The sequence below is a fragment of the Anoplophora glabripennis genome, unplaced genomic scaffold (genome assembly GCF_000390285.2).
Source record: "Anoplophora glabripennis isolate ALB-LARVAE unplaced genomic scaffold, Agla_2.0 scaffold104, whole genome shotgun sequence".
Classification (NCBI taxonomy): domain Eukaryota; kingdom Metazoa; phylum Arthropoda; class Insecta; order Coleoptera; family Cerambycidae; genus Anoplophora; species Anoplophora glabripennis.
The window spans coordinates 996,336-1,011,270 of record NW_019416210.1 but is presented as its reverse complement, the minus strand read 5'-3'; the positions used below and the strand labels follow the sequence as shown (position 1 = coordinate 1,011,270).

The 14,935-nt window shown below is 30.2% G+C and overlaps 1 protein-coding gene across 1 annotated transcript; it reads right to left on the bottom strand.

Moving 5' to 3' along the window:
• Positions 1-2,826: 2,826 nt before the first annotated feature.
• LOC108904802 lies at positions 2,827-12,697 on the bottom strand. The gene is made up of 4 exons (XM_018707478.1): positions 12,505-12,697; positions 8,756-8,947; positions 3,847-4,104; positions 2,827-3,255 (listed from the first exon to the last, which is right to left on the bottom strand). Exons 1-4 carry the CDS (start codon positions 12,689-12,691, stop codon positions 2,984-2,986), a joined length of 909 nt encoding a protein of 302 aa, XP_018562994.1. The 5' UTR covers positions 12,692-12,697; the 3' UTR covers positions 2,827-2,983.
• Between the last annotated feature and the right edge of the window lie 2,238 nt (positions 12,698-14,935).

Genomic DNA, 14,935 nt, shown 5'->3' with positions numbered 1-14,935 from the left:
AAAACTCTCAAGATGTCCGTGATTTTTTAGTGTCTTTGGTGTGGTATTTTTCGGTCTTGGTTCACCTTTTGCACGGTATTCACTCGATTGATTGGCTGTCTCCGGGTAGTAAACGTAGATCCAAGTCTCCTCTCAAGTAATGACGCGTTCCATGATGTCTTGATAGTCAAAAATCATTGTTTCACAGATGTCAACGCAACGCTATTTTTCCAAAAAGTTGAACGTTTTTGAAACCAAACGATATTTGACGCGAACAAATCTTTTAAAATGGTATTTACCCAACCGTAGAAATGCCAACAATATCAATAAGGTCTCTTATTGTTACTCGACGGTTTTCGAGCACAAGATCTTTGATTTGAGCAACGTATTTGTTCATCAGTTGATGTTGATGGTCGTCCAGAACGCTGTTTGCCTTTAACGCTTTCTCTGCCTCCTTTAAAACCTTTGTACCACTTGTAAACATTTTTTTGCGACATAACCTCATCACTAAAGGCCTTTTGTAACATCCTTAACGTTTCCACGGCAGAATATTGATAATATTGATTCAGCAAAACAAAATTTCAGAAATTCTTTGCTCAACAAAATCACGAGTAGCAATTGAATATATTGACTTGAAACTCTGAATATATATCAACAGTACTACCAACCTACAAAAAAATAATTGTATGCTTTCATAATATCCACGAATTTAAATAAGTAATTTACTTTTTTTATACACAGAGTTATGTATATCAACATTAGATAGAAATTCTGGATTTTTTTTGAGAAAAGTTATAGCAATCTGAACAATTCCGTTTCTCTGGATACTATATGTAATGTTGCTGAAACTTTATGTTATTCGCTTTCAGTGATCTATCCAGTTATAGCATTGATATGAAATATTCTAGAAAACTTGCAATGACCTTACGCAATAAAATAATTATGTAATTATAATGAATGCAACTTTGTTGAAATATAATGAACGTAAATTTTCTTTTTTAATGAGTAAGCAGCCTTAATTTCGCTACCCTTAACAAAATGTATCAATATTAGAAAAATTATTGTACTTTGACTTTTCCCAAAAAAGAAAAATGTCCCTAATAAAATCGACGTTTAGAATTAGTAGAAGTGTCCTTATTGTAGGAAGGGGTTGAAACACAAAATGGCTTCTGATAATTTAAAAACCAAGCTGAGTAGGTATGTACATTAACGATAACAGTAGACTCTCGTAGTCAATGTATACGTATAAGCATAGAAAATAAATACTACAAATAAAAGAACATTATCAAACTGCTAACATCGCTGTCTCGACAGATAGAGAAATATTTACAATTTTAATGAATTAATTTAACTATAAAGTGCAAGTATTATACTTGCAACAGCCAAGGTGTTTCAGACAAATATGCATGCAGAATAATGTTTGGTTACACGAAGGTTGTAATATTAGAATGCCACCACAAATTAACTTAGAAATACCTGACATTTCAAGGGTCTTGTAAATCAAGTGAATTTTATAATGGCTGCAACAGCCTCAGTTGCATTCGTACAATAAGATATCTTTATCAAGGTTAATGTCGTTGTTTTGTTATCGCGTCGCTATAATTTCTTGTTACCACGAACATTAATTCCAATTTTATGTTCATGAACTACATATTAACACATCTGATAGTTATTCATAAAGTGTCTTTGAGATGGTCATTTGTTGACATATCTTTCAAATAAATTTTTTTAAGCAAGGAATCTTTCAGAGATTCGAAAATCTCTTTCCATTACTGTTACCTGCTCTTTGTCTATTTCTTCTAATTATGGTTGCATTATTATTGTCTTATTTTTCACTGTAGTAATATGAAATTTAGCGTGAAAACAATAGGTACCATTTATAATAGGTAGGTACTTCTTGTAATCTCTAATTGATTATATTTTTTGTTTTAAATATTTCAATTTATCTGATAGATACAAAAGTAATTATATCTGCTTTAATTATTTTTTATGCGAGTCTTGGTGGAGCTGACACAAAAAATGGACAAAGGTTGGATCTACAATTGTTTCACTACCAGAACATTACCTATAAAAAAGAAAATGCTCTACCTTTCTTCCTGTGTTTAGTTGTAATCTGAAATAATAGGAATAATAAAAAGAAATATTTTAACTGCTTTTTACGCTTTAATAGGTCAAAGTAATTATTTAGGTATTAAGACTCGATTCACAATGAAGGATCTACCTTGAAAAGAAAAAAATCTATATAATTTTTACTTCCTATCAAAAAAGTTTTAAATTTGAGGAGATTATATGATGAAATTTATAAGAGAGATGTTTTTGTGTTTATTGTGAGTACATTAAACATTTGAAGTACCTAAAACAGATTAAGCTTCCAGTACGCCATTTGAAACAAGTCTCTTTTTATCAAAATTGTAGTTATTGATAAAGTACTTTTCTTTATTTAAAAGTAATATTGCATTTAGATATAATTTTTAATTTTGGTATGCCTAATTTTTGTTCGTAAAATAAAAATGTTTTATATATATTTATTGTATATGCAACCAACAATACACAATAGAAGAAAGATGAGTTGAAGTACACAAATATTTTTTTAACCTTTAAAGTGGTATTTAATAAAATTATAGATTATGCAAGAATTAAATACATAACTGAAAGTATTTGACAATACTGAAAATAATATGATAACTTCGAGCTTATTAAAAGCCCGATAATTTTCAGTAAAACTTTCAATGCAAACTTTGGAATGAAGTCCGATTGCAAGAATGAATTTTTATTATTAAAATAATAGCAGTAGTGATTCATTTTTTTTATTCAAACGTATGTATATTTTTAATTAAAAAATCCTGATACTAATTAATACAATTTTATTACCTATTTTGTTGGTATAACGTTACGCTTAAATTTTTAAATCTAGTCACATCTGATTTATGGATAACAAAATCAAATCTACAATCTTTTCTCATAAAGAACAAAAAGATACAAACAATTTACATGTACTTATAACTTATTCTTTCTTTTCAATCTTAACCTCTTTCTCGACTTTCTTCTCTTTCTCCTCTTCCTTCTTCTCTTTCTCTTCTTCCTTCGTTTCTTTCTTAAGTTCTAACTCTTCCTCGTATTTCTTCTTGTATACTCCTTCTTTGTCGTATTTTGCCTCAAGCTCTTTGTACCAGTCAGGTTTGTTGTCTATCAAGTGACGGATGATTTTCTTGCTGCCTTTCTTTTGGGTCTCGCTGCATTTTGAACAGTCAGTGAGGAGAGCATCAGGAAGAACCTCTAAAAAATGGAAAACCTTATCAGTTCAATCAAAGACAAATCCGTTATTAGGTATAATTGTTCTTATAACCATCATTTTGATATTTACAGAGTAAGTTAAGTTAATGTTCTCATTAGATCAGTAGTACAAACTAAAACACTTTGTGTATTAAGTAACTGATGCTGACAATCGAAAGCGAGCGGAAGAATTATGCCGTGAAGATAAATAGATAAAGTTCATAATGTTGTTTCTAATCAGTGAAACAATGGGAAATGCAATTCATTATTTTTTATTTAAAACCTATATCTCACAACTATTGTATAATTTTTGAATCCAGAAAGTAATTATCCACATTTTTAATAGTGGACAATAGTCATATCAGTTACAATGTGTACACCCAAAAGCAGAGGGATCATTAAAAATTTCTTAAAGATCTTAGGGACAATATTCCGAAGTCATGATGATATAAACTTCGAAAACACCTTGCACATTTCTGTAGTGTATACCATTTATGACATCACCTCAAAATCATTTGTGAAAAAGAATTTGGAAAATTCTTGCAACAATATTAGTTTCGATATAGGTATTGTGATCAATGAATCTTTGCTTACTTTTCAGTTCTGCTCCGTCAGGTGTGCAGTTTCCTTTATCCAAAAGGCAGTTTACGTAATTTTTCAACAAGCGGTCACTTTTGATGATCTCATCCAAATCAACATTGTCATACTTGGTGGTGTATTTATCGTCGGCACGTGCACAGACCACCAAAGTTACAACGACGACAAACAACAAGGAGACCTTCATGATTGCAAGAGCATGCAACTTATAGGTCTTGGAATAATCAAAGGGCACATATTTATATGGGAATGAAAAATATGTTGGGGTGGGGTTGCAATTATCACGTGTATTAGCGTTTTTTAATGGATTTTATGATAAAATCCAATCGCTACAGATAATTACGCATAATCTGCATAAAATGTAGGAAACAATTGCTTCTGATTGAGCTACAGGGTGGGTTATTGAATATTATTCTCGGTGATGAGAAGGTATATGTTAATTAATACCTTGTTAATTAATTACTAGCCGACAATCAAAGGATTTTTTAGTTTTTAGATCAGACTTATCCTTTCTTAAAGATTTTGATGTGCTCAAACCAAATTTGAACAGGGACACTTCTCTTTTGTAATAAATATGCAGTTATTTCAATACTACCTTTGGTAAATGTGAGGAATACTCGACTCTAGTCCGAGTTTAACCTAGATGACTGATTTGCTATGTATTTTTGGGTGCTTGACACGAATCTGATGTCCAAACTTGGCTGATGGCCCTTTTTTATGATAAAAAGGGCGAAATGGCAAAAACACATTATATTGAAAAAAAGAAGTGTAAAGTGTGATTTTCTATGTATTTTATGGCCCCCCAACATATAACCAATGTCAAAAAAGGGCACTCTGACCTTCCAAGGGCAAAAAGGGCAACAACTTAATTTTATTGAAAAATCTCAAGCTAGTGTTTTTTAAGAATACAAAAAATCTAAAAGTTGAAAATTCTTTACTTTAAATTCGATTTCAGCATCAAAATCTATAAGATCTAAAAACCAGAAAACTGTTGAATATGTATAAAAACGCCTAGCAATAAAATTTAGTGAGTTTCATAGGTGTCCCTAAAAAAGTTTTCTGCTAAAGGTAAAAAATAATATTAATTGGTATATACTGTAAGAAAATTTCTATTATATGTTCTTTTGGCCAACAACATACTTTAATTTATTTATGTCCTCAAATAATCTTATTATATTCATGGTAAATTTTGGTTATGACATATCAACATACATTTACATCCTCAGTAAAATATATTACTGTTCGCCAAGAACCAACGGGAAGGTATGAACATATCCTTGCCAGGAAAGGATGAGGAAAGGTTGTTAGTGTAGGTTAGAAAAGTTATTAAATAAAAATAACAATAAAATAATTCCGCATTGCTGCACTGCACTGCTAGGCAATTTGGCAACAACTGAAAATTATGGCCCAGTCGCCCAGTGCGGCTGTGTTTGTGCAGCATTTGCCCGCGCGCATTCTACAACTGGTCGCATACATTTCGACTACCTCCACGTTTAGTTCGACCAGACCTGTATATGGGTATGGCTAAATAAATATGGGAACAAGTTTTTCAGATATTTCAATGCCGAGTTGCTGCGTTGTGACCGAACCTGATACGTACTGCCTAGCTCTTTGGTCTTCAGTTGTGATAGGAAAGACTATACCTATATACATTTTTAAGATAACATTACGAAAAAAAGCAAGTGGGGCTGGAATTTGGTGATCTTGGTGGTCACTAAAGATATGCGTTATTCAGGGTGTACAATCTTAAAATTTGTTTTAAACTCAGTGCTAGTTTCAATTTCGTTACAATTTTGAACGTACAATTTTAAATTTATAATTATGTCTCTTCCTGAACCAGTAGAGATGAAGTTAAGTTTCTAATATTTCTCTTAATCCTGCAACATATATTTTAGGGTTTTGTACTAATAAACTAATAATGCTTTTTATTAAATGTATGATATTTAATAGAATCACGTACTATGAACTTTGATTTAAAGTTTCTTCCTGTATATTATTACCTTGACTAAATAAACTAAGATTATAACTCAATTATTGTCGTTACTTTCATTAACTTGTAGCATAAATTTACAGACTGCTTAAGCCATATACAATTGTAATAAGAAATACTTGTCTTGAAGTTGTTGGAATCAAAAACAGTTTTTATATTGAACAGTGCTGTAAAAGTTGATTGATATCTAATAATAAAAAATATATATATAATATATATATGTTGAAGAGATATCGGATTTAGCAATATGTTGGATGATACAATTTTTAAGCATTATAATAAAGAAAAAAATTCTAAAATTCTGTTTTAAGGTGGATGTGTGAGGGGGACAAGCAAATATTTGTTTGATTACCTTCAGTACAAATCACATAATAAAAGTGTAAATCCCTAGATCTGGGCGAGGTCCGGAACATTTTCAAAATTGCAAAAATGTTTAAAAAATTTAAAAAAATACATATTTTTTTACTTATATCTTGGAACCTGTACGTTTTGGAAGAATATTGAAGAGGAAAAAAAGTTTTAGAATCGAATTTTGTACAATATACTGCAAATTAAAAATGTTTAAATTTATTACCTATGTTGCAAAATAGCAATAATTGATGAAAAAAAGGCAAAATAATCAAGTTTTTTTGGTTAATTTTTTAAAAATATTTTAATTGCTCCGAGGGCATTCTAATTTTAGTAAAAAAAAACTTTAGAGCATAATAAAACAACATAGCAAATTTCATTAAAATCGGTTCGATAATTTTCGCAAAATAATTTTTTGAATAAACTTTAAAAAAAAAATTTCGAATTTTCAAAATGTCGCACAGCCATCTAGATACTTGAAACTTTTTTCACATAGAAAAGACCGCTCAACCTATCAAATGGTTTTTGAAAAATTGAAATCGGTTGATTAGGAAGGTCACAGTAAATTTTTAAAGTTAACACTCTTATTTATTTTTAAACAACTGAATTACATTTATCAATTTGCAATGCAGTTTTTTTCAAAAATTATTATTTTTTCTTAATTTTATCTGTATTTAACAAAAAAATTCATTCCCTAATATTTTTTTTAATTTGTTTAAACAAAAATTATTTAAATAACTGTAATAATTATAACTAAATACATTCATATTCAGAGTGTGGAAATATATATGTAAACAAATTTTTGTATTGAAAAAATGCAATAGCATAGGGTAAAATATACAGTATATTTAATGCATAAATAATAATAAAAGCAAATAAGACAGTTGGCATTACGATATTCGAATTCCTTGGCTCGCGACACATCGGATTAAAAAAAAAAGATCGGAATTAGTCCATTAGAAGCGGAGATAATGCAATTTTTTTTTGTACCTTCGCATTTTGAACCCCCGAATCTAGTCTCGGAGCGAAAGCCCCCTCCCCCACTTTTCGTGTTTTGAGTCATTTATTTATGTTGCCGATAACTTATGGATATGACAAATTTTTTCCAGCTTAAAACTCGGAAAAACGAAGCCACTGGATTAAAGATTATTGCTAAATTGTTTATAAATTAACGGTAAATGCCGATAAATTTTGACCGCTTATATCTCGAGAACCAATAAACGGAATTTATCTTTTTTTTTATTTAAAAGAAGCGTCTTTCCGAGTTCTTTAAAATTATAATTTTTGAATAAATTAAAATGCAAATTGATAAATGTAATCTAATTGTTTAAAAATAAAAAAAGAGAGAACTTTAAAAAATTACTGTGGCCGTCCTAATCAACCGATTTCTATTTTTCAAAAACTATTTGAAAGGTTGAACCGTCTCTTCTATGTGAAAAAATTTTCAAGTATCTAGATGCTTTATTTGAGACTGTGCAACATTTTGATAATTAGGAAACTTTTTTCAAAATTTTTTTCAAAAAATTATTTATATTATACTCTATAGTTTTTTTTACCAAAATTAGAATGCTTTCGGAGCAATTAAAATATTTAAAAAAAATTATCCAAAAAACTTAATTATTTTGCCTTTTTTTCATCAATTATTGCTATTTTGCAAGATCGGTAATAAATTTATACATTTTTAACTTACATATTGTGCAAAGTTCAACTTTTTTTCCTCTTCAATATTCTTCCAAAATGCATAGGTGCCAAGATATAAGCAAAAATTCAGATAAAATAGGTATTTTTTAAAATTTTTTAAACATTTTTGCAATTTTGAAAATGTTTCAGACCTCGGCCAGATCTAGGGGTCTACACTTTTATTATGTAAGTTGTACTGAAGGTATTCCAGTAAAAATTAGGTTACCCCCTCTTACATCCAAGAAGGGGGATATTTCAACAGATCCCCCCTGGTGTAATACTCATCTGACTGTCCAGAATCTAGAAAATGTTTTCAAAATATATTTGACAGATTTGATTTCAAAATGCGTTATTAATATTTCAATAAAAAGGCTAATAACAAAAAATTACAAGTATTTTTTGATTTAAGTTCTTAGTGGGTGATATAAATAAAATGATAGTAATAAGGGTCTGTTACTGTCATTTATCTAAAGTATGCTTACGTTTAACATTTTCTAGCAATGTGACAATAAATTCGATCAATTTGTGCTAATAACAGTTTTGCTAACCGAGAAACTGTTATTCCAGTAAATCCAGTACAAAATATACCTGTTTCGAAATTTAAATAAGGCTGTTAACCTAACTACTATTATATATTTTATTTTCACTTAAGTTTACATTATGTATAAGTAAGTCTTAATTAATGTGTTTAAATTTGATAAATAAATTCGGCAATAATTTTGGAAAACAAATGAAGTAAAAGTTATTGTACAGTCTTTAATTTTCTTATTTTCTTATTATTATTTGTAGCAGTGGACAGAAAGCCCAATGTCAAACATGTAATAAAACCTGCTGTAAACAAAATGTGAAAGTACAAAACTATTTTTGATACATCGCTTATTTATTATAGGTGGACGCCGTATCGTTTTCCTTCTTCTTCATATTGTCTTCTATAGTTCCCTTGCGGATCGTACTTTTGTTCCAATTCGTTCCACCAGGATCTCTTGTTGTCAATCAAGTAGCGAATAACTTTTGTTGCGCCGTTTCTCTGCTTTTCACTGCACATGTTACATCCATTTTGCAAAGCATTAGGAACAGCCTCTGAAACAGATGAAGTACATGTTGAAGAAATATAAGGGTAGTTCACATTTAACACAGAATGTAACCAATGATCTTGCAATTAGGTCAAAAATAATGATGGCCCTGGAATTTTCGGAAACAACATACAGTTTTTTTATACAGATTCTAAGGAGTTATAGATTTGTGACCTTGAGCAAATCATTCATATCGAAAAGCTTCTTTTTCAGGTTCAACGTTCAAGAATAATTCGAATTCTCTGACAATCTAGTTCTATAAAAATGTTTATAAAACTTTTCATAACCTATATTTCTGTGACAGTAATCATAGGAGGCTATTAAATTAAAAAAGAACCCAAAGAATAACGATCCTTAGGAGGCTGTCAAAGATAAATACTTAAGTATTAGGCTTCTATAAAATGTATTTTTTTATAAAGAACCGATTTTGTTATTTCTTACAAGCATAAAACATTTACACAAGACTATTTTGTCTTAGATCAGAAGAGGTTTTCATGGTATCATGAAAAGCTTAATTTGTCTTAAATAATAATTTTTAAAACTGTTTGACTGATATTTTTAGTTATTGTTTCTGCAGCATATTTAAAATGTATTACACACATAGGAGACGACATGTTAGGTTTTATTTTATAAGTATTTTAAAGATTTTATAGGAAGAAGGCTAAAAGATGTTTTCTGTTGAAATGTATGTATGAAATTAGCTCTAAATTTACAATACCAAAAATATTTTAAATTATATGAAACATTCATTTTTGTAATTTTTTGTATTGGATTTAAAATATAGTTAAATATTTATATTTAATTATGTTTATCTAAAAAATAGTTCACATGGGACGACAGATTGTAAAAGTGAACATTATAAGGTATAAGGTAAGGAACATTATAAGGTATAAGGAATATTATAAGGGGGTAAGGGTAACATTATAAGGTTTCTTAATAAAACGTTGTATTTTCGTTAAATACTCTAAGATATTCAGCTTTTTCAAATATCTATTGCCTAACTTTCAAACTTATTTGCTAGTGCTTGTCATTTATTTATTTATTTATTTATTTATTTATTTATTTATTTATTTATTTAGTTTATTTTGCTTATATGACATTACATGAATGTATAGCAATGGCCAATATGATGGACAACAGTGCCCCACACAAAATTACATGCCAATTCTGTTCCTGTGCTGTCGTTAATAATTTCAAAATAATTTATTTTAATCATTATCAGTATTTTAAATATGCACTTGCGTTGATTTAGACAATTTTACCCATCATATCCGAATATGTGACATCTTTTCTTATATTAAGGAGGTACAAATTTTATCATTGCCTTTTAATATTAAATTTTAATTAATGAGATAATAAAGATAAATACAATAATTAAAAAACAAAATAGAGTTCATTATGGTTCATTATATTTGTAGCTATTTTTTAGCGAGTTTTCTCATGTCAAATATATCAATTTTTTGTGGATACCGAAGTCTACCATACAAGAAACGAATGAAGTTTTGCACCACCCATAAACTAAATTTCTTAAGAAATTAAAATTTTATTGAAATACATTTATTGAAATACATGAAATACATTTATTGAAATATATTAGAACCTAGTAAGATACATAATGTACCTTTATTAAGTACATTATAAATCTTATTGTCATTGTTTTATCGTACATTTCGAAAAGATAATATTTTCTTAAGAGGAAAAGGGTTTAAAAGGGGATACAGCTGGTTTTCAGGAATATTTTGGGTTGAAGTTTCTACTAGTGTAAAAAATATATTGGAAATCAAACACATAAAAGTAATCGACGTTTACAGCTGCCGCACTGGGTATTTTTATTATATGTCTCAATTTGTATTCAGTGTTTGTAATATTTCGATGTAAAAGAGGAAACCGATAATAGTATACAGGGTGTGCCATTTAACACTCCCGCTGCCAATATCTCCGAAATGAAAAAATTTATTTTAGTTCCGAAAATTGGGGTTGTTAGGTCCCTCGAATAGCTTCAAATTGTAGTTAGAATTGAATAGAATTAAAATCTTTCGGTATAGATGGCGTGGCGATACTAACAAATTTTTTGATCCCTGGAACGTGGAAATGCTGTCCATCTGAATGTTCTTTAAGTTTTGAGTATTTTTTTTTAATATAAAGATTTTCCTTATATTTACTTGATTTCGAGAGATATGTCGACTTCAATATGCAATGTATGATGTAACAGGAAAATCTATTATTTTATTTAAATCTCACTCAGACAAAATATTCTTTTAAAATATTGTTATGGCTTTATTCACATCACATACTAACAAACAATAAATTATAAAAAAAAACTGCAGAAAAAAATTGTACAATGGTAAATCTTATAAAGGGCAGAGACGAACCGAATTTTATCAAATGTTATTAAAAAATGCAGTCATAGGTGGCTCATGTCATTTGTTTAAAATAAAACAGTGATAGATGACACATATTAGTTTTCCAATAATTACAGTTTTATTAGTTTGCGTCTTTCAATTTAATTGTACTAGTTATACGATTTACCATTGTACAATTTTTTTCTATAATTCATAATTTGTTTTTTTATTATTTATTGTTTGTTAGTTAGAATGTGGTGTGAATAAAGTCATTATAATTGAAAAAAATGTGGATAACTGTAGACGAAACTACAGATAACAAAGATAATACAGTCGCATTCTAATACCTGATGAAACAAAATATGTTTCACTTTCACTAATAGAAGTGTGTGTCTAAAGGAACCTACAATACAACCCTTTTAATGATGCAGATATGTATATGCTACGGCTCACCTTTCAATGCAACAGAAGGAGGCGTTATTAATTTATTCATAGTTAATTGTCAAATAATTTATCACAATGAAATATGAAGTTGTTTGACGCTTTTACATTGAAGAAATTACTGTATGCAGTTATATAAAAAAAATCCACATGAAATTTGACGAAGTACATTTTATTTTTATTAACTCTGTAAAATGAAATAGAACTCAATTATAGAAAAAAAATTATCTTGGATATGATGGATTTGTTAATATTTGAACTTGTTTGAATTTACATAAATTATGTTGGAAACAATGAACAACGTCTCTTACGATCGAATAAACTTTACAGCAGAACATTTTTACTGAAGGTTATAATTGTTTATAGTTTTTCATGTAATTAGTTGTCACTTATATAACACACATTTGCATTGATCTATTTAACAAAGGCAGCCTTTGTTTATTATTAGACAGTTATTAACTGCATTTGCTCATGTTCATTTTTATCGTAATTATCCATTTCAATTGAACATCTGAAGAAGGTACTCAGATTGCTCTAAAATTTTCCTTGATCTTTCAAGGAAAAAATGATTTGAAGAAAAAGTATAACTATATACCTAATTTTCATCATTCCAAATTTATAACATTAAAAAGTGTTTGTTCTTTTGAAGAAGCGAGAAAGTTAGCTTTATCAGAACTGATTCTAGTATTTAGTGTTTCAGATATGCAGCTTCTAATAAAGTTGTAAAAGCAAATTATGCATCTTAAAAAACTGGTTTAAAAACAATAAAAATAATACTCACTTTTAAGTTCTAAACCATCTGCAGTGCATCGTCCTTTATCCAGAAGACAATTGACGTAATTTATCAACAGCCTATCGTTTCTTAAAATCTGATCCAAATTTACGTTGTCATATTTGTCTGTGAATTTTTGCGTATTTGCATAACCAGATAGGAGCACTATAACCACGCAAAGGCACAAGAACTTCATGTTGACTGCCAAGAAGTTATCAAGATGTTATTTGCCCATTTGCTTTTATACCAAAAATTTTAACGAGCGGTTAATGACCCTTTCCTCCTCACGCATAATTTGGCGTCGACTAGAAAAATCGGTTTTACCTGTATCTTTGAGTCAGAGGCGTACTTCCTTTTCCAAGAAGCGGAGACAAAAAATAAAAAAGTGTTAGACACTTAAGAGATGTACTTGAAACTGATGTATTAAATTTTGTAGAAAACAACTACTTTGCCCCGTCGAGTATTGAATTACACTTCCAATATCTAGTAAACTGTAATTCTAAAGGAGCATTCGTTGGATATACAGGGTGTTCAAATTAAAATTTCCCACTTGGAAAATATCGGAATCAAAAATTAAAAAAACACCTCGATTTTCATTTCAAGGGGGACACGTGATGGCGTAAGTTATGATCTCTTGGAAACTACCCCTTAGGCATGAGCGTAAAATACTCTTAAACTTTAAAAGGCACCCTATGTTGAGGACACCGGTGACACCTCATTTTAAAGCTTTTTCAATTCTGTTCACGACGACATACGACTTTTTAAATTTTGGTTTGGATATGACAATAAAATCATCACTTAAAGAATAAAACAAATTATCAATGAATGAAAGAATGTTATTTTATTAAATGCTTAAATTTAAATCTGGCGATCTGAGAGGCCACTCAATTGAACCTCTGTGTCCTATCCAGTGATTAGGAAAGTTATGATTAAGAGAATCACGCACAGCTAAGGCATAATGTGGAGGAGCACCATCCTGTTGAAACCACACGTCCTCCTCTGGCAAAGCGTTGTCATTTTCCAATATTTCCGCAATCATCGGGTAGATATTAGTTTCCAGTAGATTCAGATACGTGATTCCATCTAGATTTCCTGGTGGGAAGAGAGTCCCTATGAGGTGGTTTTCCGGTATACCCGTCTAAACATTCAATTTTCTCGGATGCTGCGTACGAATTTCATGAAAAATGGGTGGATTTTCATCACTCCAGTAGCTGCAATTATGGCGGTTGACTCGACAATCCAGTTGAAACACATTAATCGGAAAAACAGATTGAGTATTGAAGTTTTAAGATTCGGTACAGAATTTCTTGAAGTACTTGCAAGTTTCCAGAGACTCAAATTTGGTCCCATTGTGATGTGGCCCATCAGGACAACTACCTGATTACCCTCATTATGTACGACCTGTTCACCTTGATGTTTTCTGTTTACAACCGATCCGGTTTCCGAAAATTTATTTACCAAATTCAGGACATACCGATGCAAAGTGTTTCTGTCAGGATGACGATCATCAAAAATCTGTGCGGCCTGTTGTGCAGTCATTGTTTGTGTGGAACAAACTAATTATTTCCACTTTTTCAGCAACTACATAAACTATTTTCACGAATTGGAATTCAATCGAGTTTGTGATGATTTTACGGGATATTGTCTCGACAAGTCAAGACGAGACAATATTGTCTCGTTTAAAGTAAGACAGGTAAAAAAGTTGAACTGATTGAGTGTGAAGTTTTTGTATTGACAGATAAACGAAATATCAGACGGCTTAGCAGAGTTGAACTCTCGCATGAGGAGTTCAATCGGGCCTCAGTGCTGTAGCTCAGTGTACTGAGTTACCCTCCAAACTATTGTAGAATCCAGAAAACGAAAAATCAAAACAATTTTTTTTTATCGAGAAATTGTTGAAGAATGTACGAATATAACGACCGAAATGCTTCGAAATGTTCTTTCGGAAGTGGAGCAAAGACATTGCTTGGAAGCGAAGGGATACCCTTTTGAACACTTAATAAAATTACATTATTTTATTTATTAATATTTTGTCTTATTCTTTAAGTGATGGTTTTATTGTCATATCCAACCAAAATTTAAAAAGTCGCGTGTCGTCTTGAGTAGAATTGAAAAATCTTTAAAATGAGGTGTCACTCAACATAGGGTGCCATTTAAAGTTTAAGGGTTTAATTTTACGTCCTGACTAAGGGATAGACACCAAAACTTACGCCATTATGTGTCCCCCTTGAAAAGAAAATCGAGGTGTCCCAGGCTTTTTTTTTAATTCCTACATTTTCTAGGTGGGAAGTTTTAATTGGAACACCCTGTACACTACGCTATGGTATGCAGAGTATTTACAAACTTGGATAGGATATCAACAGTAAATAAATCGAGCTGCGAAAACTCAACAGTACCACAGTAACACAAAACATTTTTGGCACCGCTGATTTCATTCAGT